Genomic DNA, 26441 nt, shown 5'->3' with positions numbered 1-26441 from the left:
CCGGAACTTGGGAAATATGTTGTGAAATGAAAGGAATGTCATACTAATTCTCACTTTCTATGCAGATGCCTCTGGCAAGGATGGAGAACCACCATCGAAGAGGACGAAGTGAGTAATGCTTCTATGTCGAGGCCCTAAGTTTGATATTCTTCGCTTCGAAGCTCAAGGCAGTTTTTATTGCACATATTTACCATTTGCAAGTTTAAGGCTTGTTTGCAACTGCTATTGGATTGGTAGTGCACAAGCACATTAAAGAAGCCAATAAATAATATGAAAGTAATTGAATGTCTTCGTGTTCAAGGTGTAGGCATTTTGAGCAATCTGCAGAAACGGTAAATAAACTTTGTTAAAGTTGTCTTTTTCAATAGTTAGGTTTGTTATGCAATATACGAACCATACCGTTTATAATAATGTATAGGTTTTATTGCCTTATTGCCACTGTAAACTAGGAAAAGTGGTTACTTCAAAGCACGATGGATTCTCGTTTGCCTAAAGAAGCAGTATGGCATGAAAGCATCGCAGTAGGATGTGACACTGGTCTGGCCCATTTCACAGTATCCGCAGGGAACATTATGTGCCATTGTATGATAATAACGCCACAGTGCTTTTCACATACTTATGGTCATGAAACCTTTGTCATGCATTTGGCTTCCTGCGTCACTTGATCGTTCTTCCTAGCTGTAGCCACATTCAGTGCCGCAACTTGCTTGTTGCATCATGCTGTGTCAGACAGCACTGGCTGATGTGTAGCCAGCTTCACCTGCAAAAAGATTGCTGGCTCAACCCTCCTGATTTTGCACTGAACTTTCCAATTATACGATCACTGCTTTATGTCTCCCGATAAGTTGCCTCTGCCCTGCTCAAGAATAGATCAATCTTCAGCGGCATCATAATCGCTGTCATCCACCATCAACAGCCTCACTAGCACGATCAGCATCATCGGCTAAGCAGCCAACCAAAGCCAAAGTTGCAGTTGCTTGCATGTATTTTTAGGGTTAGCTAGGCTATCTCTATGCAGTGCACAATGTAAGCTGGAATTCTCATGTGCCTAAAGTCATGGCACTTTCAGAGCCCAAGAAGAGATATTTACAGACTTTTTTGCGGTTTTATACTTCTGAATTTCTGTGCTTGAGACATCGAGATAAGGTGAAGATTTTGTGTTACGCACAATGGTGTCTCAGGGAAGCAGAGGTGATTTGAAACGAGAACTAAATTCTGCTCATCGGTGTGCAACACAGCCCTCCAGCATCTGCTGCTGGTGAAGGGCCACCAATCTGGATCATGCGTTGAGCATTACTACTCTGATGCAAGGTCCAGTCTGAAGGACTCATTGAGTTCTGCCTGAAAGTATGGTCCAACTCCCATTTCCACCTGGGCATTGAAACGTTGAATGCCTCCCTCTCAGATGTTAGCAAGATTAAAAAATCTCCCGATTTTTGGTCTCGCCAAGTTGGCAACTGTAAGAGTTGCAGAAACTTTCCTTCCTTGAAGTCAAATCTTGCGGGATGTATTAGATGCAGGGCATCCATGAAAGAAGCTTAACATGAGTATCAAGTGCTACCACATTATCTAGTACTAGATGTTGCTCAAATTGAAGTGGGGTAACTACGTAGGTTGTCTAAATTTGACTTCTTTGTGTCTCGTATTGATAGTTGGACATGGAGCAATAATTTTGTAGTGGCCGGGATGAAAAAAGCATGGTTAAGGAAATTAAAAATTAGGTGAAGAGATGGCAGTTCAGGTTAAACTTACCGTGTAAAAAATGCCATAGTTTGTGGGTTTCCGTTAAATATTTTTAGTCCAGAAGTTGCGAGGTTTAAATAAATTTAGTACAATACATCATAGTGAATCTAATTAAACACTTTTTTAATAGTCACTGTGTTAAAAGTTTTTCAAGTTTTATTATGGTATTTAGTTTGCAAATCAAGGTTTGTAGCTATAAATGTACGAATATTGAAAATTTGGAATTAAATTATGTTTGTTTCCATGTTTTTAAAGTGTTCGCTTTTCATAGTATGCCCCTCAGCCTTTGCCATTATGCGTCATACAGTATAGCGTGTATCTCTTTTGACATGAGCTTTGGGGTGGGGGGGGGTTGACATTGTCAGTGAACTTGGCTGCAGGCCCTTGACAGGAGCGCCGGCTTTCATGCTATCAAGCATTCAGCATACTTGCTTTACCTCATTGCCACTGGTCTGCGCCATCCACTGCCACAATATTGCCAGATTGCACTGTGATAACAGCAGATATCTTTTGAAATGAACTGTTAAAAATCAACATTTATTGCATCTGACCACAAGTTTTTGTTCGTGAATGGATGTTCAGTGGGCGGATGTAATGAAATTTCGCCTGTCATAAAACAGTGGACAGTTATTCTGTTTATAATACAATGAAACCCCATTCATACATTTTTCATGAGACTGGGAAAAAAAAATTCAACAGTCGGGAAAACGCAACAGTGAGGAAAGTTCCGTTCCGAAAATGAGTGAAAACAGTGCAGTTTTGACTTGAAACTATTTATTCAGCTTTAAAAAAAAAAAAAAAAAAAGAAAAGAAAAGAAGGGAGGATGATGGATTGCAGTTCGCTGGAAAGCACCCCGCGTTTCTCAACAGCCTGGAAGGCCGCATTGGTGTCACTGTTGCTTCGTGGTGCAACATACCTGCAGAGTAGGTCCAGAGCCACGACGGCTTCTCCAAAGCTCTGAAATCGTACTCGCGACCGAATTCGCAACGATTTCGGCAATGCTCTGGCACTCTGACGTCACGGTGGCAGCATCCACGGCGACGTAGTCGTCATATGTGACTCCAGTGGCACTCATCTCATTCAAAGCCTCCGCTATCTCTTGATCACAAAATACTTCTGACTCCTCAGCCTCCGTGCCAGTTTCCACTTCCCTGTCTATGCGGAAGCCACACAATGCGAAGCAGTGCTGTGCAGTTGACGCGCTCACTGCAGATCATGCTGAAGCGACGTAGTGCATAGCGTCAAGTACTGAAATAGCCGTAGGTTGCTGTCTGCGATCAATATGCGCGAGACAGCACTTACAATGCATTTCCTGTAGGCATGCTTTAGGTTCTTTATGATGCCGGCATCGAACGGCTGCAAATGGCGTGTAGTGTCAGGTGGGAAGAACACAAGCTTCACATTCCAAAGAAATGGCGGGCAGCACACTTGTCCAGAAAAGTAATATTTCTGCACTGGTGACCCATCTTGTTCTCAAAGTACCGAAGAAATTCTTCGAACAAAGAACGTGTCATTCGTGCACGACTGCTGCTTTTGTAGTGACATGGCAGCAAGCAAGTGTTCTTCAAGCACTGTAGGTTTAGATATTTTATAATTACCCATGGCTTTAGCTTGTCCAAGCCATCCATGTTGCAACAAAGGAGCATCGTCCTTTGCTGCATTTGCCTCTATGGCAGGCTTCGCCTTTCAGACTTTATGACTTTGATAGCTGCACCCGGAAGAAAAGGCTCGTTTTTTCAGCGTTATAAATGTGACGAGGTTCGTACCCCTCAATTGGAGCCGATAGTGTGGCCTTCCAATCGTTGACGGTTTCTTAGTTGACACTTGCTGCTTCTCCGCTTACCGTCTTATAAGCGATGCCGTGCCTCATTTGAAAACAGTCGATCGAGCCGTTCGATGCCGCGAAGTCTGTGATGCTCAATTTGTCAGCTATGTCCATCGCCTTCTCACGCAGAATGCTCCCGTCGAAGTTGGCACTGGCAGCTCGAGTTTGCTTGAACCAGATGAGAATAACCTCGTTGAGGTTTGCATACTTGGCTCCACTAGCCTGCTTAGCCTTCGGGCCGAAAAGCACGGCATTCCCTTCTATTTCGGCACGCTTCGAGATGCTGTTAAAGGGGCATTCACACGGAGGAGAAAGCCACCCCTCTGGACCGTGATGTTGTGAAAACGAGCCGCCTTTGGGCACCTGAACCGGTTTTCCGGGGACCCCTCGGGGGTGGGGGGCTTTTTGTCGGCTGGCACAAAACCTCCCCCGACAGGAGGGGTGTCCACGGCCTTTTCTTCGCTGTCCTGGCAACTTTGCGGGTTGTGCCATGCGGAAAGCGTGTTGTTGTAGCTGGTTGTGGTGGGGTGTAGTGCTTCTTTGCGGTAACAGAGCTGATTGTGACCTACGAAGAAAAATTTTCTTCCATTTTCACTGGCTGAAGAGTACCCACTATGTCGGTCGCGATGCGGAGGGCAATAAAGCAAAATGGTCATAGGCCACCCTCTCTGCTTGTGGGACGTATAATTAGTATAGAGTTCTTATAGTAAATTAAAAAAAGACTGCGGGCATCCAATGTCGCCTCAAGCAGTCTTCCATCAATAAAAGTTCTAATCTACAGTGTTTTCCGTTAACCATTTATCACATGCAACCTTCGCGTCTGCAATGCGATAACCAAACATAATAGTCAGAATATTTGTCGCACAAAAACTCATAACGCAAATTATTGCTAACATGCCATTGCATGTGCACACTGATGCATGCTTCATAACTTATCATCGTCAGGTCAGCGCCTTTATACACTGATACTTTTACGCATTTGTAAAACTGCTATTTTGGTAACATTTACTGTATGCTTAAAATGCTCCATTTAATTTGTTGCACGCCTGTTTATTAAGACCACAACCTTTAGTCTTGCTACTCTGCGACACCACTAATTATACGCAATCATTGTGCTGCAACTTTCCGAAGCAACTGAACGCTCTTGCGAAACATGGCATGACCATAGAAAAGCATTCAAAATAATTAACTGTAATGCCTCACTTTCGATGTAACATTTTTTTTACGATTTTTGCGTCATTTGTTTTGCACGCAGCTTTCTTTTTTTGCTGCAAGTTTCATGTAACTTTTTTTTTCCTGCCAAGTTCAGTGCCAATGATTCGTAAACTGCCACTGACATATGCGGTATGTAATTATTTTGTTCTAATACATTGCTTTTTGTGTACACACTAGAAATCACATACTACCGTATTTACTCGCATAATGATCGCACTTTAAAAAAAAAAAACTGACACAAATTTCGGGGTGCGATCATTACGCGGGATAAATTTTACAGAAAAAAACTTTTGGGCACCGAAAACGCAAACAAGTGGCAGGTCAGACGTCTTAGAACAGCTATCTCGATTACAACCAAAAATAAAAGTTGAGTAAGGCTTACCGTTGCAATAAACACGCACATTAAGTATCACATGAACTGCACAATGCCCATTTATTTTTTCTCGTCAGTACTCTAATCCGAGTCTGAATCCTCGCCATCCTCGCTTTCATTGCTGCACGACTCATCATCGGAAACGGCAGTGTCGTCGCTGGAGCATCTTCACAATCCCACAGAAAGTCATCTTCCGTTCCATCCAAAGCGTTTGATATGCCTGTCTTCTTGAAGCTCTTGGCCACTACCTCGTTGGGGATACTGCTTCACGCTGCTGCGATCCACGAGCAAAGCATCTCCACGGATGGCGTTCTGATCTTTCCGCTCGGCGTCAAATCATGCTGGCCCATCGCCATCCACTCTGCATAAAGTCTTCGAACTTTGTCCTTGAACGGTTCAGCGACACGTCGAGAGGCTGCAGCAGCAAAGTCAGACCCCCAGGAATCACTGCAATGTCTGTGCACAGCTCTTTAAGCTTAGCACGCACGCTGTCCACAAGGTGACCCCTGAAACTGTCCAAAACCAGAAGCGAGGGAAGCAGAAGTGCTCCTGGTCTTCATCCCCAAACAGTCTTAATCCAGTCGACCATCAGGTCTGCAGTCATCCATCCTTTCATTTGTGCACGTATATGGATGCCACGGGGAAAGTTTCCGTTCGGAATAGTCTTCCGTTTGAAGATGACGTATGGTGGCAGCTTCCGCCCGTCGGCCGTCACAGCAAACTTGACTGTGCATCGCTGTTTTTCTGTGCCAGACGTCTTCACGAGGACGCTCCGAGCACCCTTCTCGTTCACAGTTGTATTCTGGGGCATGCCGAACGTCAGTGGAGTTTGATCGGCGTTTCCAATTTGCGACATGAGGTAACCGCTTTTCTCGCAAAGCCTAGTGACGAAGTGATGGAAGTCTATCACTTTGCTTTCATATGCAAGTGGGAGCCGCTGGCACAGTGACGTCCGCCGCCTCAGGGAAAGTCCATTCCGTCGCATAAAGCGAGTCGTCCAACTGGAGCTAGTGCGGAAATTCTTTGCGGCAATTCCCAGCTTCCTGGCAGTGGTGCGCGCCTGTTTCTGTATCATTTCTAATGACACTGCACAACCATCCTTGCGCAGGTCCCTCACATATTCTAGGACCGCCTCCTCAACACGAGGGAACTTGCCCGTTTTGGGTCTGCGGAAAGCCCGCCGTGTCTTGTTCGCAGCCATCAGCTTGTCGCGCTGCTTCTTCCAATAGCGTATCCTGATTTCGTCGACGTCGAAATGCCTGCCAGCAGCGCGGTTGCCATGCTCCAGTGCATAGTCAACAGCCTTGAGCTTGAACGCGGCGGTGTAACTAGCATACCGTCCCATGGTGAAATGGCGTAAACTCACACAAAACCACAAAGCACGCTGCGACGCTGCCGAATTGCAAAATGGCGAACGCCGCAAAGCGCGTTTTAATCAAGGAATCATGGGAACTCGTCAGAATGCATTCGCGGGACAACTACAGATCAACCAACAGGTAGCTGCCGCTATAACAGTGCGGGACATGAAAACAAAAATGGTGGCGGAAGCAAGTTCGGGGTGCGATAATTACGCGGGGAACTTAAAAAATGGAATTTTGACCTCGAAATTTAGGGGTGCAATCATTATGCGAGTAAATACTGTACCTTTGTGAATGCTCAAGCCCGGTTGCCGTGTGAAGAATTGGTACAGGAAGTTTTTCAAGCTGTGGCTGACAGCCTTTTAATCTTTGTCATGCATTGTAGTATTGAGCAAAGTAAATAAAATACTTTGATTTCATTTCACTTTTGAAGTAACTGCACTGCATTACTACTAGGAACCTAGTAGTAATGAAAAAAAAGAGTGAGGGTATGCATTCTAGTCTGTCCCTGTCGTGGCTGTGATGCCTACCTTGTCTCTATGCTGTTATTTTCACATAAAACTGATGTGATATTTTATATACAATATCCTCGATACTTTATCGTAAACCTGTCTCCAGTTTCCTCGTGCCTTTTCTCCCCCATCCACACTACCAGAGTTCAAAATTCCAGCAATGCACATTGAACCGGCTGGGGAAAAGGAGCGAGGCAGGCAGTGCAGGCTCTCCTTGGCGCGCACCGAGCCTCTGGCGTCTGGCAACAGTGACACCCCTCTCATACTTCGTCGCCCGTGTGAATGCGGGAGCAAGGGAGGGGGTTTCGCTGGCCAGCGTTGCCCCGAACCCCCTCCCTGAAAGGCTCCCCCGTGTGAATACCGCTTAACCGTTTCGCTGTCACCAGCGTGCCGGTACGTTGTCGCGCTTCCCCCCCATAGTGTCACCGACATACCGGTACATACTTTATCGGGCGTTCAAAATTCCGCGCCGGAGCGCGAAGCTGCCGCACTTAGGCTGCGCCATCTGTCAAATCTTTCTACAAGTTCGTATTTTTGTTGGTACATATATTCGCCACGAGATCGATCTAGAGGTGGTGTCACCGTCACTCCGGTAGTGTGGATCGGCAGCCGGCGGCGCTCGCAGAAACACACGCTGCGTAGGTCTGCTTCCGAGTTTACGGCGGGCTTGTTAGCGATAAAAACGTGTATTCTGCAGTATTTTTGCAATATTGCAGAAAAAATCCAAGGATTTCGCCAATGCTGCAGAAAAAGAGCGGATTTTAAGAAAACAAAGCACGCAACCACCAGTCTTCTAGATTTACTTTGCACGTTTCTTGCGCTGTACCGCACTCACGCGCCTAATGACAGCTTTGTTTTTCTTATCAACTTTTAAACAGTTTGCGCGTGTCTCATGCGAGTGAGACCGGCGAATTTAGTGTCAAGCCCACACAGATACAAGGTTCATGCTCTGACCTGCAGTACTTTAGACTGAATTGAGAAAGCCTGGTTCATTAATCGTACTTGACTCTAGGATTAAGCAGGGTAAATGTAGCATTGGCAGCGCACTGCATGGCGAGTTGCTTTAGACTGAGTGCGCATCAACTCTGGCCCAGACAACCACGTACAAGTATTCCCCAAAAATGAGATCACGCCGACACTATACAGGAAACCTCGCCGCACAGGAAAACTGATTGTTCGCATGTACAGCGCTGAGTGGATTGAATTTGCCGAGATGCTTTTTGCGGCCACTGTCATAGAATGTGATAGTGTATTACTGCATGCGCCACTAACTTTAAATGATTTCCTGAAACTGAGGAACGTATAAGGGATTTCTGATGTGTGTGATGTTTATATATAACGGTAAATTAGTAGTGAATTATTTTGTTTTGCAATGCGAATAAATTTCACCGTGTGAGAGAACTTTTACACACTTGACAGAATTTACAATAATCAGCGATTAATTTTCAGTAACGTTAAAGTGCAAGCTACGAATTACTCGCTGCGAAGACATCTTTATAAACTGCGCATGGGCACTGTCATGTTCTGGGAAGCAATTTTACAGGCTGAAATTTCTTTATCACTAGATATTTAGCAGTGACTAAATCTTATGCGAAGTAAAATATTAGGGTTGCTTCCAAAACAGATGCCGGATATAAAACTATTCTGAAAGAAATGGAGGTCATCTTATCCTGCGACTATAAAGATGTATTTATTCCCGAACTAAACATTGATATTTAAGCCCGCATGAAGCTGTTTTACTCCCCTTGTCAGAAATGACGAGTTTGCTCGGAAGACAGCACTTGGACGAAAAGGGATTGTAATGGTTATAATAGGCTACCAGTAAAGTACATTGATCTAGGTGTATTATGTAATATTTAGGGTAACAATTAGGTGCAGGGAATATGTTTCCCAAACATTCGAGCATTTCTCTAAAGCAAAATGTGCTCACTAAAACTTTTACAGATGCACAGAAGCCTTCAACAACAACAAAAAAGAAAAGAAATGCATATTGGCCCGGATTTAACGCATAAAAGCAGCATCGGCTATGACGGATGATTGCAGAGGCTGGTATTGGTGTCGTTTTTCTTTTTTCATTATTAACACCTCATTTACCACGTGGGATTTTTTTATTGTGCAGTCAAATCCCACAGCAGAGGAACACCTTTCGAAGCGGTTGTAATTGAATCCCCCGTTCTCGAAATCAGCATTCGAGCGCCCTTACCATTGAGACACCGCTACAGAGGTTTAAAAGAAGAAAAAAAGAAAGTACTCTGTCGTGCATACAGACAGCATAGTAGGCATAGAGTGGTAAGTTCAAACTGCATTCTGCTATATGAAGCAGTCTGCGGTGGCATATGTTTTAGTAGCTGCGGTATTCCAAACAGAAACGGGAACATGCGATTTCTGAGCGTTTGCATTAACTTTTATTGACGGCAACGACCTGTTTTGCTTTGGCACGGCGGTAACGACAGTACCACTTCGTTTGAGACATTGCATGTCAAAGGATCTCAAGCGCCGAAGACCGTGATGGATGATGTCCTTATCCAAGCATGACATGCTCGATACGGACAAGCATATTTTTTTTTTGATGAAGCGTGGGATTATAGACTGTTCATATTTATTTTGCAAGAGGCATTTGGGCAAGCAAAAGCTCACAGGAACCGCGAAACAAACAAAAACACTCCTGTACACGCCGCATGCGCGCGCGTAAATCACTGCGGGCTGGCATGCGACGCGAAAACGCATCCACACTGAGTAGGTTTCGCCGCTTAGCCGCAAGGTGGCGACTCTGCTCGATCTCGAGGCCAATACAGGCTGATAATTTTTGTCGTCACCTTCGTCGTCAACCCCCGTCACCTTCTTTGTTGGGGGGGGCGAGGTCGCTCCGCGCGCGATACTCTATCGCGTTAAGTGATCATGTTTCACAATGCGTGCGTGCGGTTACGGGTTCAAGGGTTAGTCTGCCATCCTGCGCATGTTTGCAGGTTTTTATTTTATTGCGAAAGCAATAGTACGCTATGTTTCGAGCCTTCAGCATGGCATGGTCCTCTAGTTACGCTTTACACCACGTGACTACTGACGTCATACCAGCACGAGAGCTGGGCTACCAAGTCGGCTCTTCAGCGTAGCGTGGTCCGGTAGTTATGCCGGGCGTTTTTCGTTTCTCCCACTAGGTGCGCTGTAGTCTAACAGGTGGTGTGACGTCATAAGCGAGGCGAAGATGGGCTACCTAGTCGGCTCTTCAGCGTAGCGTGGCTCGTAGCCATGCCGGGCGTTTCGCGCTTCTCCCACTGGGTGCTCTGTGGTCTAACAAATGGTAGGGTGCCTCTATGCGTGCGCCCCTTTCCACCGCTCCGGAGGGTGGGGACATTCTTTGAAAGGGTCAGTGCCGCCTCTACGCCTCCATATTTGAGCCCCCGCAAGTGTGTCCCGCTTTTGCGGTGACTGTTGCGTGGCGTTCCTTGGCACGCGTTCAAGTTTGGGATTACAGATGGCAGGAACGCTAGACAAGATGAGACTTCTGGAGGAAAGGCGCAGTATCTCACACTTTCTCCGAGAAGTGTGTGTTTGGATGGTACGTCATCACTCCTGTCGCGTGGCGTTCCTTGGCGCGCATTCAAGATTGGGATTGCAGATAACAGGAACTGCTCCTGAAGCGCTATGTGAAGGGTGGGCCAAAATATGGCAGAGTTGTCTCTAGCCTTCGAGGGCGCGAGGGCGCGCATCGAAGCACTCTAACAGGTGGTGTCGTCTTCTATTGGAGACTCTTGCTTTCACAATCTCCTAGGCTTAACTACAGCTAAGCCACTGAGTTTTTATTTTTTTATTCTGTTAGCATGTCTACTATGACACGTCACGTTCAGGGGCTCGCGCCGTTGCCTCTCTGTGAGGTTCTTTTCTTTAACTGTTCTGGCCACCTTATTCTGTGGCTTATTCAGAGACAGCAATCTAAATAGACGACCAGACTGACCAAGCTAACAACGAATAATTTATGTACACATGGACGGGACTAGAGTAGAACGATCAAGTGGGTCAAAGACTTAACACTAAGTTATCTACAGTCACCAGTTAGTTCATTGGGTGGAGAAGCCGGTGCAGATGCTCCGGGTAGTCAGAGTTCTGTAGGGTCGGTGCAGTAGGGCCTCAGTAAGCCCAGCGGAAGGCTAGGCCACCTGTCGGGGCCCAGTAGAGGCAAGAGGCCTCGAGTGGCTTTTCCACGGCAGATGAGTTAGGCCTCCCCGACGTGCCTGGGCTCAGCACGGCGCCGAACGCTCGTGCCAGTGAAGAGCTGGCGCTGTGGCACTCCCGGGCCCGACCACCGTTCAGAGTTTCGTGGACGACAGGAGAACAGGACAGGATACGGCCGGCAGGCCCCAGGTCTGGATCCCCGGGTCAGGCCTGGTAGAAGACGCACCGCTCCGAGCTCCTTGAACAGCCGATCGGCTCCGCTGCTCGCCTGTTCTCCCCTGCTCGTGCCTCGCGCTCTTCGAGCCAACCTCCACGTTTTTCTCTACTTCTTTCTTCGTTTCTTTCTTCGTCTTTGATCAATTCTCACATATTCTTCACAAATATGCCCCCCCTTTGAGAAGTTTTTTTTTTCGGGGAAAAAAAAAAACTTGGGGCCATGACACTAATGCACTCTTTCGGAGGACGACGGCACACCACAACACTGCTGCACCCATCACTGCACACCCCACAGAGTGGCCACACCATTGCTATTGTCTGCTGAGAGTCTGAGTCACTCGCGCACACAAAATAAAAATAAAAAAACATTCGTACTAATACAAGTAACGTTAACACTCAACACTTGTCAGAAGAAATACACTCTTAGAAACATACTATGAACAGCACGACAACACCTCCAGAAGACAGCACAGAGATTAACATTGTCTCCCGTATCATTCTCGATTCAACAGTTGACTATCATGTATCGAGTCTCGGTTCCCCAGTCCACTCTGGGACCAAGGTTCTTCACTGAACATTGACAACGGAGTTTTCGACTCGACGTTATCAAGAACTACGAAGGATGAAGTTTGTAGGGCATTCACTGGCTGGCGCTCTTCGTAGCTTTTTGTGTTAATGGACCTGCGTCCTAATGGAGCGTTCCAATGTCAGCTTGCACCCCTGGCCAGTAAAAGTTATCAAGCACTCTTGCGGTAGTTTTTCTGACACCCTGGTGGCCGACAAGTGCACTCCCATGTGCCTGCACGAGGACCTGACGGCGCAAAACCTTTGGAACGACCGCTTATTCAATTGTTTTTCCTGGACAAAGTTGATAGGTCGGGTACAAAATGCCGTCACTTCGATGGAAGGTGTAGGCCGTCTGCCCTTTTCCGTAATAGGTTTTCTTAAGCTTGCGACGACAGACGTCTAAGCTGGCGTCCTCTTCTTGCTTCTTGCGAAAAACAGACCGGGATAAGTGGAGCACGGTTTGAGTGGCATCCAAACCAGTCCCTGAAACTTTCGCCGCCAGAACCTGGAAAGAAGCACTGGACCCATCATCACTGGCAGGTATGCTTCTCTGGCCCGTCAGGACTGCTGGAGCGTCGGCGAATGGGGCGCTTGCACCCAAAACGTTGCCGATAATTACGTCATATAATGGCGTCGGCAGGCACCTAGCAATAGCTTTGCCTGTGAAGTATGGCGACTTGATAATAACCTCCGCCTCGGGCGCTTCGATGCAAGAACCATCCGCTAAATGTAGAGATGCTCGTTCCCCGGTATATGCAGCCTCGGGCACCAAAGCCTGATGCACCACGATGCTATTAGAACCGGTGTCGCGCAGCACCGACACTGCTTGTCCGAACACTTCTCCATGCTCCACTCGCATTTTGTTAATAATCTGAGATGGACTAAGAGCCGAACCGTCCCTTCGAACCTCTAGGCATGTTCTTCCCAGCTGACGACCGAGGCGGGAATCTCGAGGGGACGTGCAGCAAGCAGACGTCTCCCGGTCATTTGACTTTCCGTAACGACACCACTGGGTTTTATGCCCAGATTTGCAACATAATGTGCAATATGGGGCTGCGTCCTGCGGTTTTGCAGAATTCTGCTCAGCTCTATCTTTAAAAACCCCGAGGTTATTCTGTTGCTGAGCCTCAAGAAAGTGATCGGTGGCCTCAGCAATCTCGTCCACCGTTTTACAATCACGTTCTCACAAGAAGAGAACTAAACGATCATGACAGCTGTTTAAAAACTGCTCAGCCACTATCATGTCCCGAACCACTTCAAACATGCGACCTTGTCCTCGCATCTCAACCCAGCGGTCAAAAAAACTTTACAGCCTTGTGGTGTACTGGGAAGCTGTCTCACCATCTTGCGGCTTGCTTCCACGAAACTTCTCTGTGTAGCCCTCAGCCGTGAACCGAACCCTCCGAAGTAAGGCAAGTTTCGCTACATCGTAATTGACTGAGTCCTCAGGAGAGAGTCGTCCAAAGACTCTGAGAGCTTCTCCGCCGAGGCACAGACTCAAAGCCGTGGCCCACTTCTCTTTCGGCCAGCCTTGGCCAATGGCGACATGTTCAAAACGCTTCAAATACACGTCCAAATCATCCCTTTCCTCATTAAACAGTGGAATCAATCCATGAGGACTAATGGGGAAAGACTGAGCTGGTACGGTACCGTGCTCAGCGCTTCCAGCACTAGGGGCGCTTTCTCCCAATTCCGCAAGTCGTACTCGTAGCTTCAAATTCTGATTTTCGTGCTCCAAGTGCTGCTTCGCTCTTTCATGTTCTGCAGCTTTCGCTTCGCGTTCTGCAGCTCTCTCTTCGCGTTCCGCAGCTTTGTCTTCCCTTGCCCTTTGTAATTCTTTCTCAACCCACTCGCGCAACTCGATTCCCTGCAAACCTATACGTTCCCCTACTGCGAGCAACTCTGGTGCACTCATTTTTCTCCAATCTCTAGCCGCGGGAAAATGCTGCTTGGCCGGTCTGGTCCTGCCGTGGACGCCAAAATTGTGAGGTTCTTTTCTTTAACTCTTCTGGCCACCTTATTCTGTGGCTTATTCAGAGACAGCAATCTAAATAGACGACCAGACTGACCAAGCTAACAACGAATAATTTATGTACACATATACGGGACGAGAGTAGAACGATCAAGTGGGTCAAAGACTTAACACTAAGTTATCTACAGTCACCAGTTAGTTCGTTGGGTGGAGAAGCCGGTGCAGACGTTCCGGGTAGTCAGAGTTCTGCAGGGTCGGTGCAGTAGGGCCTCAGTAAGCCCAGCAGAAGGCTAGGCCACCGGTCGGGGCCCAGTAGAGGCAAGAAGCCTCGAGTGGCCTTTCCACGGCAGATGAGTTAGGCCTCCCCGACGTGCCTTGGCTCAGCACGGCGCCGAACGCTCGTGCCAGTGAAGAGCTGGCACTGTGGCACTCCCGGGCCCGACCACCGTTCTGAGTTTCGTGGACGCCAGGAGAACAGGACAGGATACGGCCGGCAGGCCCCAGGTCTGGATCCCCGGGTCAGGCCTGGCAGAAGATGCACCGCTCCGAGCTCCTTGAACAGCCGATCGGCTCCGCAGCTCGCCTGTTCTCCCCTGCTCGTGCCTCGCGCTCTTCGAGCCAACCTCCACGTTTTTCTCTTCTTCTTTCTCCTTTCTTCGTTTCTTTCTTCGTCTTTGATCAATTCTCATATGTTCTTCACACTCTCGAATAGGTCGACACATGACTCTATCGCTGCTTTCACTCTCTCTTGCCGCGCCCTTGATTGCGGCTAGCAGCAGCAAAAGAGGTTGTTTTAGCCTCTTTCCATCACCCTCTGTCATCTTGATTTAACAATGTGCCATTTCTTTCCGTTGTGCGGGCAACCGAAAGTGCGCTCTCCGTGCCTGCAGTTACTTTCGAATGGCTGACCGCGCGGAACCTTCGACTGCGGACTGAAACCACGATGCTTTTGATTATAAATACGAGCTGGGCTCGAATTCGGACTCTCAAGAAGTATCGAGCAGTTTTATTTTTATATTATCTTCATTTATCTAATTTATAATCAGGCTGATAATGATGATTATGTTAATTAACAACACCTGCAGAACACTGAAATATGCTTATTTCGTTCACTTTTTCATTTGTATAGCAATCATAATCAAAAATAAATTGCTATGCTCCTTCCCTGATATTTTCGTTCCCTGAAACCAAGCCGACACTGGGGGTGCGTCATGGGCAGAAGCACCCGACAGCGAAAGGATTAAGCATAGAGGGTTGCAGACCAAGATCTTTTGCAATATCCACTCTCTTCCGTGCTGGCTGCCTGTTGACTGCGTTCAGTATGGCTAGCTTTTTCTCAAGGGTAAGCGCCTTCCGCTTGCGAGACCTCATCGAAGCACGACAAAGAGGTTACGACGTTACTTTGATGATGTTGTGTTCAACTCGGCCGTGGAAGAAAAAAAAAAAAACATGGGTTCGAGGCTATGGTGGCAGAACGAGTTGATGATATGGCCATCTAGTGCCAGCCTCTCCAACTCTCGTGCGGCTTCTTGACGCGAAGTTCCTAGCCTAGCCCGGCCAAGGCTTGTCAAAAGTCAAAATGGCGACTGGTGCACGGTGCTCGGGTGGATTCGGAGAGCCAGGTTGTGACGTATCTTGCGGGAACGTTTTCACTGCTACTACGTAACAGCGGGGTTCCTAATACATTCCATCCTTTGGGAACGATGCCGGGACCGGATGAAAGCGACGTAACAGCCAGGAAAACGCGGCAGTAAGGAAAGTAACAGCGGGGGTTCTACTCTATATGATTAAACATTGATACAGTAAAATCTTGTTAAGTTGATCTCTGTTAATTCGGAGCATTCAAAATAAGAGCGTAGTCCCAGTAACGCCCACTTAGGTCGCTAGCTTGGATGCTCATTAATTTGAACATGGGCGGGCCTCATTCTGTTTATTGGGACATGTGATTGCATCGAGATACGACGTGTGCAGTCAGCGGCCTCCCAAATAAGCCCCCTGAACTTGAGAAGCATTTAACACCGGTGCGCACTATGGCAGGCGCGACTACGATTGGAAGTTTTGAAATACAGCTTAGTCGCATAGTTTCTGTTTTATTTTTCTGAACTTAAAATAGGGGGGGGGGGTTGCCTTTGAGTAGAGGCAGTGCACTGCATTTGGCGCCTGGTTTGGCCAAGATTGTGCCGCGAGATCTGCATTAGCTGTGTTGTGCAGATGCTCATGCTGCCTAGCACTGAGTTCACAAGCTAAGTTCACAAGCCTTGCCTATGGTGCGGCAGGTGATGCACTCTGCCACCACAACACCTGCCATGTACTCTTTATCTGTCTTCCACTTTCATGTATGCACTTTGATGCGTGGTTGCTCAAACCTTCGAGCTCGTGATAGTTTTTTCTCGGGTTTGTGTGGCAAAATTGTTTGTTACACTGAAGCTAGAGTATGTGATGTCCTGTGGACACAAAATTGTGAAAGTCAAAATAGCAAAGCAGCTGCAAGAGATGCATGCAGCCGCAGGAGATGCCAGAAATCAACAGCTAGCTCAAATGCGAAAGCTACCCAGTATGGTTATAGGGAACTGGTTGTACCACTGCATGGGGTGATGGTGGCTTTCACTACAGCAGTTCCGATAGGTGAAAGAAGTCTCGAAAATTAAGTACTTGTAGGCAAAATAGAGGGAGGTGACAGACAATTTTTTAGCACCTTGTTCACCGTAGCAGGCGCAAATTATTTCTAGTAATGGCCATCATACATTCAAATAGGCAGCTCCTCGAAAATTAAGTACTTGTAGGCAAAATAGAGGGAGGTGACAAAGACAATTTTTTAGGCACCTTGTTCACCGTAGCAGGTGCAAATTATTTCTAGCAATGGCCATTATACATCCAAGTGGGCAGCTCAAACCAGCTGGAAGAAAGTCTAGAAAATTAAGTACTTGTAGGCAAAATAGAGGGAGGTGACAAAGACAATTTTTGAGGCACCTTGTTCACCGTAGCAGGCGCAAATTATTTCTAGCAATGGCCATCATACATCCAAGTAGGCGGCGTAAACCAGAAAACCTAGACAACCGGAAAACTGGTATGCCATCACCAGTGGGAAAAGGCGGATGTCCTGACAGGACCAAGCAAGTGAAAATCCGCACCCCTCGGAGGCACAGGTGAGAAAGTCCCAAGGTCGCGGAGGGAAAAAGTGCCACTGAAAGTTTCAGAGACTTTCTGATGTTTTGAGGGCAGACATGGCACGTCAGCGTCCATCCAGCATTGATGCAGCGTGTGACTGCAGTGCCATGAGAATGCGAACTGATGATGGTTCCGAGCTACACAAGAGAGTTTTCAAATTGACCTTATCTAATAACTTGGGGCTTACAGCAACTGAAGTGGCATTGTTGCCTCTCCCGTTGATATTTGCCAGGAGCGCGCTGCCTGAGCTGCAGGACAGGGTGAGGCTCGTTCGCACTGCGCGATGACGGTGAGCCGCCCACCACGGCACTAGGAAGACATTTGTTGACGCGTGCACTGCTCCAGCAGCAATGCAGCATGTAAGCACCAAGGGGTGAACTACGAAACTGGAACCTTCTATTTTCTTTTAGTTTGCCCTTGTGTTCTCCTCTGGTTCAGCACTGCGCCATATCGACAATCGATGCTAAAAGCATTTCATGCTTGAAAGGCTATACTGTGTGCGGAGACTTGAGCACACATCAGTGCAGCACTACTATTGACTCTCCCATCCAGGGCACACAGTGCCACCTTGGTGCTTTGCCAAGTTTGCCAAGCACGCCACTCCCGCTGGCACACTGCCACTATCTGGGCTGCGAGAGCATGAAACTGAGGAATGAGCTACGAAAAACTAGCCTTTTAAGATAAGGTGATCATGTGTGTTGATTACAAAAGTATGTGAAAAGGCATAGATTTTTGCTTGGAAGGCAAACAGGCATCAGCTAGAAAGCAATTTAGGTGGTGATGCAGTTAGCTTTGTAATAACATCACAGATGATCAGTTGTTTTTAGTAAGAAGAATTTTAAGTTGCGTGGGTTTTACGGGGCTTGGGCTCTGCTCTTAGAGCCAAACGCCACGCCGCTAGCTCGGGCCACGGCCGTGGCAGGGAAGAACAAAGACCGAGGCACAGCCAGTGGGCCAAGCCATTTATTGAATGCTGTTCCGGCGTCGGCTCTCTTCACCCAATGCTGTGGCTGTCTATCGAGATGAGCATGCCGTAGCTCCAAGAGTAGGAGGCCAGGAAGGAAAGGGTGAGAGCTCCCCTCAAGAAAGAGGAGGAGGGTGTTCACCGCATCGTGTGGGCAAGGCGAATGTCGAATTCCCACACCCTTCCTTCCTCAACGTAACCTTTACCTGGGCGCCATTTTCAACTTCGGAGCAGCTCGGCTATTCCCTCAGCAGGCCCATGCTGTAGGATAGGAGTCTGGACCGAGGGCTGGTAGGCTCTGCCTCTGGCGCTGCGGCCAAAGTGAGGACTCCCTATACAACGTCGGGGCCCGGCGCCGCGTGCAGGCCACCCATCCTCTTGCTGCTGAAATCCCTGCCACAGCTGTGACAGGTATGATGAGTGGGCGAAGTCCACTGGCCCGCCCCAGTCACTGGCCGCCGGTGCTCCCGCTGTGCATTGCTCTCCGGCCGTGCCGACACCTTGTAGTTTGTAAATCAGGGCAACAGGTTCCGTCCCTCCATGCACAACTCTGTATACAGGAACCACGCTGGCCTGCATATCTGCATGGGCCGGGTCCTTTAGCACGAGACCTTTCACACCATCCGGTTTGGCGGTCGGCATGTATGCACACCATTTATAAAAATCCTTCAGCAGTTTCGCTGGCTATGGGTGCTACAGAGCCGCAGTTTGCCTGATCTTACGTGCGTGGCATTTTCTCGTTGTTGCAGCGAGTTCATTGGCTTTGGATGTTACAGCGATGCCCGTAGAGACCTCTGTGGGGTTCGCTAGCCTCCATGCAGTTTTCGTTTCCACAGCCACTTTCTCTGGAAAATTCTTTTGGCATGGGTCCACCGATTCGGCCCTGCCTTGGGTCGTTCAGCTTGCAGCCACAAAAGCATCTCCGCATCCTCGAACGGTCCCACCCATCTTGGTGCAAGACCTGTCGTGATCTCGCAGTCATATGCTGAGTACATGCGCTTGGGGACCGTGTCTTCCCCCTCAGGGTCAGCGACTCTCTGCGCGCAGTCATAGCTAGCCATCTGACTTGTAGTGTTCTTACTGCGGCTGTAGTTCACCCTCTGATTGACATTTGCCATACTCTCGCGCAATAACTCTGCCTAGTAGTCGACTTCTGCCGGGTCCTCCAGTTCATACGCAGAGAGAAGGAACTGGTGTGCCAGTGCACATTCCAGTAGTTATGTGATCTTGCATATGCGCCCAGAAGTGGCTTTATATTCCAATCTTGGCGCTCACTTCTTTTGTGGAATAACTACTCTGCAGCACTCATCTGAGATGTTGTTGCTTAGCACGTATTGTAGCAAAGCTTAATCATAGACCAGCAGGAAGTCTCCAACTCATTGGTCGCAGTACCAGCTACACTAGAGTTAACTAATGCCAGCCACAGTACAAGTGGCTTCACAGTGCAGTTTGGCCTGATTTGTCGGGAGGTTCTGTCTCTTCAATAAGACTTGCGACCCTCTTATAACAAAATGAGCCTTCCTATTGACCCCTGCCAAGCTCTTTACTGCTGAGTGCTACCTCGAGGGGGCACCCCGCTCTTACGAGATGCACGTGCTCTGGAGTCTTCTGCAACAGGGTGCTTCCGGCTGCGAGCTTCTTTCTCAAATTTGGTGTACAACCACTCCAATTGACATCGCACCTGCGACCACATATTCACACTCCCTTTTCTAATGGCATCTGCCTCCCTAATTGCAATTCACTTTATCTGACACGAATGTATGAACAAACCTTCAGTGGGCGTGCTGTTAGAGTTTTGCCGATTTTAAAGCAATAACCTTGCACTGTTCAAAGTGCCGTTGTTCACTGAGAGGGGTGAATCCCAGCACGCTGTGAATCCATGCCTTGGTGGCTCCACCTCGTTGCTTTCGACATACGTGTCAGCCGTGGGTCCTTCTGAGCACACTACCCCATATTCTAGTACACTGTAACGCTTTCTTATTAACCCAGCCTGCAAATTCTCTACTGACTGCCCTGCCAAATCATTTGGACATCAGAGTCTGTGATGTTCCGGTGCACGCATGTGTCCCTATAGTGTGCCAGCCACGTCTCACATGTATGATTGACAGCGAAGCGCCTGTTTTATATGGGCTTGTGCACCATTCTTGTCACTACTGTCGACTTTAATACTTGAGTTCTGTTCGCCATTTTGCAAGCCTCTTCTCAAGACCTGATTCCTGGTTTAGATTTTCTGTCAGACGTTTCAGCCACCCACCATAGGCTGCTCACAGGGTATCCTCCATTTCGGGCTCCTGTTCTTCGACCACAAAGTTACGGATTTTTTTGCCTCAATGGTTCCCTGAAGAATATATATGAACTTGGTTGCCTTGCTCCCATTCGTGCATGTTACCGATGGTGACTACCTCATTGCACCCATTCTTGATATCCTGCTGATGTGCAATATTACACTGTCCTATGCCATCACTGGCTAATCCCCTGTCACTGCCTTCAAGTGCTTCCATCCAGAATTTGTGTGCTCGTGCTTTCTCCCATCGCTGCATTAGTCACCTCTGCAATCCCAGTGCTCAACAAATACTTTGATGGCCATATTGATGACTGATTTTGGCCCTACCCAGGCTACCAGCATCATGCACTTTATGCATCTCTTTTGGGCATTTTTTACTTGTTAACAGCACCCTGAGTCAAACTTTGGGTGTAACATGTTGCATAGACACTGGGGATGCCCCTTTTGTCTTCCAATACACCGTGTGTCATACTCTTATGTGCCACATTATACTATCCGAGGCTACAAAAGTTTTTGCTAAGTAACATTGTTGAGTCTTTGTTGAATATTCCGGGTGCTGCCTTCACGGTGTTTACGGCATGAGATTTGGCCCATCCCACTGACAACGGGGGATGGACGTACATGGACTGGAACAGCCCATTCTTCACCGCGGGGTACGGCTGTGTGCGCGTGTGTTGTGTGTTGTGGTCGGTGGGTGGCGCAAGAGAGGGACGCTTGTGCGCGTGCTCCCTTTAAGAAGAGACTCTCAGCGACAACAGAAGTGCAGTGTATAGTTTCATGGAGACGCCACTCTCCGAACAGTGTCCATAGTGAGTGCAGTTTGGATAATTAAAATTTCATGTTGTTGTTGTTTCAAAAGTTTCTCCCCAACGTCATGGAATAACGAACATATTTTTTGGTGCCGAAACCCGGGAGTAAGCGAAAAACAACGGCAACTTGAAATCAGCGTTCCAACTGTAACGGACGACAGCGATGGAGCGTCTCCAAACGAAGAGAGAAGTTACGCGAGCCGAACTGAACCGACTCAACGAGGAGCTTGAGCGACTAACGACGGCGGATGACTTCGGCCCCCAGCAACGAGACCTCCTCGCGGAAATATCAGATGAGTTGGACATTGTTTCGAGAGATTTGAAACAGTTAGATGCCCTGATTGAGCCGCATGTGCGTGACGAAGGCCTCGCGGAAGAATATAAAGGCGTTCGTCAGTGCCAAGCTCTCATGACACGAATGCGGACAAAGCTTCGGCGTTGCAGTGAAACGAATTCTAACGGTGCAACAAGCACACTGAATGCAGAAGAAACCGCGTCCAGATTACCTGCTGCCCGTTCGGGACAACTGAGGTTGCCTAAGCTGGAGCTTCAGAAATTCAGCGGCAGCAAGCTCGACTGGCAACCGTTGTGGCAACAATTCCGGCAAGCAGTTCACGAGAATAACGGCTTGACCAGCATAGAAAAGTTCTTGTACCTGCGGACAGCGTTGACAGGAAAGGCGGCGGCAGCTTTGACCGGCGTCCAAGCGACGGAGAAGAATTACGACTACGCTGTAAAGACACTTCAAGAGCGTTTCGGGCGTCAGGACGTGCTCGTGCAAGAACACCTTACGCAGCTGTTAAACCTTCCCCAGGTTAGAGCTCTCAGTGACGTGAACGCGCTGCGACGCCTCCACGATCATGTTCAGCGAAACATCGCAGGACTTGAAACTTTAGGTGTCAAATCGGACAGCTATGGTGCGATGCTGTGCGCGGCTTTGTTTCGGGTATTGCCGGCCGAATGGACTGTTGAGTACCATAAGGCCCACAGTGCAGACAAGGACGTGCTCGACAGTTCGAGTCTCCAAGCCATTCTGCAATCAGTTCGCCTGGAAGTGGAGAGCAGGGAAAAGGCGCACGGAGAAAGCACGAACGCTCCTCAGCGAACGCGACCTGAACGCGCCAGTGAACGGCGTCCCAACAGCGTCTACGGCAAAGGCTCAGCGGCCAGCCTCCAGGTGGGTGCCAAATTGAGCAAAGAAAGATGCCCTTTTTGCGCTTCAGAGAAGCATGAGGTGGCAGATTGCAATGCTCCGATATCAATTGATGAGAAGAAAAGAAAACTGCGAAAGGAAGGAAGGTGCTACCGATGCGCGAAGAAGGGGCACATGACGAAAGGATGTAAGAATTGGACACTACGTTGCGTGAAGTGTGGCCGACGACACATCACCTCGCTTTGTGATCCACCGGCACCGAACGCCGAGGGCGACACCGCTACTGGCTTGCACTCAGCAGCGTCTCTTAGCAACAGCAATAAAAACGCTGTGCTGCTGCAGACGGCGCAGGTGTGGGTCAACGGAACGAAAAGAAAACGCCTCGCTCGCTGTCTGTTTGACGGAGGCAGTCAACGATCGTTTATAACAGAGAAGCTCTCGCGAATACTGGATCTTGAGGTGATCGGTGAAGAGGAAGTGACCATTTACCCTTTCGGCGGCTCGACCAACGTTATGAAGAAAAAACGACGCCGAGTGAAACTCAGGCTACGAAGCCAGTACGACCGCAAGGAGCACTGCGTCGAAGCCCTCGAAATTGAAGAAATCTGCTCCGACCAGCTGCTGCTTCCAGAAAACGCTGTTGAGATGAGTCAGGTGGCTGATTTGAAATTAGCGGATGTTACCATCTCACCAACTCGCCTCTTCACACAAGGCATCGAAGTTCTAATAGGCTCTGATTATTATTGGACTATTGTACACGCAGAAGTAAGGAGAGTGCAAGGGCCCTTGGTTGCGCTTAAGACTGACTTCGGCTGGACTTTGCAAGGACCGATACCAATGTCAGCTTCAGGTGTGTCGTGTTCCACCGTTGCCGTTCTGCGCACCAGCGTCTGTGACAAGAACGCCAACCTGTCAGACGAACTTCGAGCGTTCTGGGAGCTGGAGAGCCTCGGTATCTCCTCAAGCAGCTGCCTACTTGAAAGCGAGGAGCAGCAGGTGAGAGAAGACTTCACTCGTTCTCTGACTTTGACCGATGGGCGATACGGGGCAAGCCTCCCGCGGAAGGCACTTGACCAAGGGCTAGCCGACAACGAAGTTGTAGCAAGAGAACGCCTGGCCTGGTTGATGCGGCGTCTGAGAACCAACAAGTGCGGGCTAGTGGTCTATGATGCAGCCATCCGTGATTACCTAGATAAAGGCTTTGCTAAAAGGGTTCCAGCCGATGAAATCGACCGCACCTCTTCTCGAGTGTATTATATGCCTCATCGTGCTGTTTTCCATTCAGAGAGCTCTACCACCAACGTTCGCATAGTGTTCGATGCATCTTCGAGAGCACAAGGCTGCTTGTCACTCAACGATGCCCTCAGCACCGGCCCGAACCTAAACCCCGACCTGCTGCGGCTTATTCTGAATTTTAGATGCCACAAAATTGCATTGACCGCCGACATTGAGAAGGCCTTTCTTCAGATTGGCATCAAAAGTGAGGACCGCGACGCACTACGATTCCTCTGGTATTCATCTGCGTCATCTGAGGGCTCATCAGAGGGTGATATAGAGGTCTGGCGCATGACAAGAGTGCCTTTTGGTGCCACAAGTAGTCCCTTTATGTTGGCTGCCACCATACGACATCATCTGGCTAACGTCTCTGAGGACCTCTCTCACTCCGCACAAATCTTAGGTAGCTGCCTGTACGTCGACGATTTGATAACTGGAGTCAGCAACGCGGAAGAGGCGACGAAACTTTATGAGGAGGCACAGCAAATAATGAGCTCAGCAGGAATGAAACTGCGAAAGTGGAGTTCCAACAACGAACTCCTAAAACAACGGTTCGATGCTAACGGCGTTCGAAATGCCTGCGCTGACACTGCGACGACGACTTCAGCCATAGCAATAGTATTGGGGCTCGAGTGGGACAGAGGAAACGACGAGCTGAAGTATTCCCTGAAAACGGCGCTGGAGCTTCTTACTGTCAACAGCAACACTAAACGCTTCGTGCTCCAGGCCACAGCGAGAATCTTTGATCACCTCTGTCTGCTGAGCCCAGTAACAATCACAGCACAAGCACCTCTTCCGGTGATAGAAATTAAGCGCTTCAGCAATCTGAATCGCCTACAGCGAGTCACAGCTTGGATGCGACGCTTTGTTCGCAACTGTGATAGGAAAAAGGATCGACATGAGGGCCTGCTCTGCGCATTCGAAATCCAACAGGCGCAGAAATGGTCGCATCACGGAGGCGTTTCCTGGGCGAGAGGGAAGAACGCGTTCCTGCATGATCCGTTTGCCGGGTGGCACTACAGTAAGACGCCCAATTCAACTTTGTACCCGTTGGAAACCAGAAATTAATGAGCTAGCGCTCATTCGGCGGGGAGGATGTTGAATATTCCGGGTGCTGCCTTCACGGTGTTTACGGCATGAGATTTGGCCCATCCCACTGACAACGGGGGATGGACGTACATGGACTGGAACAGCCCATTCTTCACCGCGGGGTACGGCTGTGTGCGCGTGTGTTGTGTGTTGTGGTCGGTGGGTGGCGCAAGAGAGGGACGCTTGTGCGCGTGCTCCCTTTAAGAAGAGACTCTCAGCGACAACAGAAGTGCAGTGTATAGTTTCATGGAGACGCCGCTCTCCGAACAGTGTCCATAGTGAGTGCAGTTTGGATAATTAAAATTTCATGTTGTTGTTGTTTCAAAAGTTTCTCCCCAACGTCATGGAATAACGAACAGTCTTCACATCCTCCTTGGAAATTTCCAGTCATATTCCTAAAGAAAAAAAAAAAATGGCTCTTTCTGCTTTGATTACTGATACTCCTGTAAGATAGTAATCCAAAAATATTTCTACCCAGTGCAAGGAATCAGTGATGCCTTTGATTGTCACTGTGGTGACAAATCATTCTCCTCCCTAAACCTTCTCTCTTGTTATCAGTAAATTGCAGTGGATGAACAGTACTGTGGGAAGGGGGCATCTGTTAAATCTAATGGGCTGTATTAATTTAAAATTATGTCTTTCGTCTATACTATGCGCCAGCCAACATTATCTCGTGGCGGTTGCCCCTTTTGCAGGGATTTAAGTGGTCCACATGCCTGTGTTATCTTGATGACGTCATTGTCTTTATTTCACCTCAATGACATCTCCTAGATTCTTTTTCTCATCTGTCATGTTCATCAATGCATTGTTTCATGCATCACACCACGTCACCATCTCAGGCCTGTCGCCATTGTCTGAGGTGTTCATCCTAATCTGGATAAAGTCTGGGCTATAAACATAGTTTGCATGCCATGCTCCTGCTATGAGTCTGGAGCTTTCCGAGGCTATGCTCATACTTTCACCACTTCATTGAGGGAATCTTGCCCACCCCCTCTCTGGCCTGCTCAAACAAGACATCTCTTTCTCTGGCCCCAACCAAGAAAGGGCCTTTGACATATTAGTACCGACATGCCCGTCTTGGCCAACTTCGATGCCCACCACTGACACCAGTGGTCTCGGAATAGCCTCTGTCCTGTTTCAGTTTAGACATGGTCACTGCATATTCCAGCTGCCTCCTCTCTGCATCGGAGCAAAGTTATCTGTGAACGTTATTGCTTGGTGTGGGCCATTGGGAAATTTTGCACCTGTTTGTACATCCAGCCTTCTGCAGTTGTCACCTACCTTTGCCTGCTGTGTTTGCTGTATTCTCTGAAAGACACTAGGTGCTGCGAACGTCATTGGGCGTTGCACCGCCAGCAGTATGTTTACATGATAGTATATAAGCCTGGTTGGTTACACAAGAGGCAAACTCCCTCTCTTGTTACCTCATTGGCCTGTTGGAGAATCCTGGCATTGATGCTGGCTTGTTCTCCCTGTCTGCTTTCGCTGTTAGTGGCAGAGAACTGCTAAGAGATAATGAACTCTGCTTCATTATTGACAGCCTCCACCCTGTCGTAACCTTTGATGCACTGGTGGGTGCTCCATGATGCCACTTTATATCGCGGAAATCTTAATCCGGCTGGACCTGACCTTCTGCTTGCTTGCCCAAGTGCCTTTGTATTGCTGTCCTCTAAGAGCTTCGTGATTTTCCCACCACTGGTCATCTGGGTGCCTTGTGTCTTTTGGCTCCACCTCTGTCACTCCATAT

At 48.4% G+C, this 26441-nt stretch overlaps 1 protein-coding gene across 4 annotated transcripts in view; it reads left to right on the top strand.

Moving 5' to 3' along the window:
• LOC146206743 (transcription elongation regulator 1-like) overlaps nt 1–26441 on the top strand; it is a 294887-nt gene that overhangs the window by 144526 nt on the left and 123920 nt on the right. For all 4 annotated transcript variants that reach the window (XM_084591554.1, XM_084591557.1, XM_084591555.1 and 1 more), the window contains exon 10: nt 66–108. In XM_084591554.1, coding sequence (XP_084447680.1) covers nt 66–108 — 43 coding nt within the window. The remainder of the gene's footprint in view (nt 1–65; nt 109–26441) is intronic.

The sequence above is a fragment of the Amblyomma maculatum genome, chromosome 1 (assembly GCF_055883805.1).
Source record: "Amblyomma maculatum isolate TAMU_Amacu chromosome 1, ASM5588380v1, whole genome shotgun sequence".
NCBI lineage: Eukaryota > Metazoa > Arthropoda > Arachnida > Ixodida > Ixodidae > Amblyomma > Amblyomma maculatum.
Note: the sequence above shows the minus strand (reverse complement) of the source record. Positions and strands in the feature narration are given on the sequence as shown.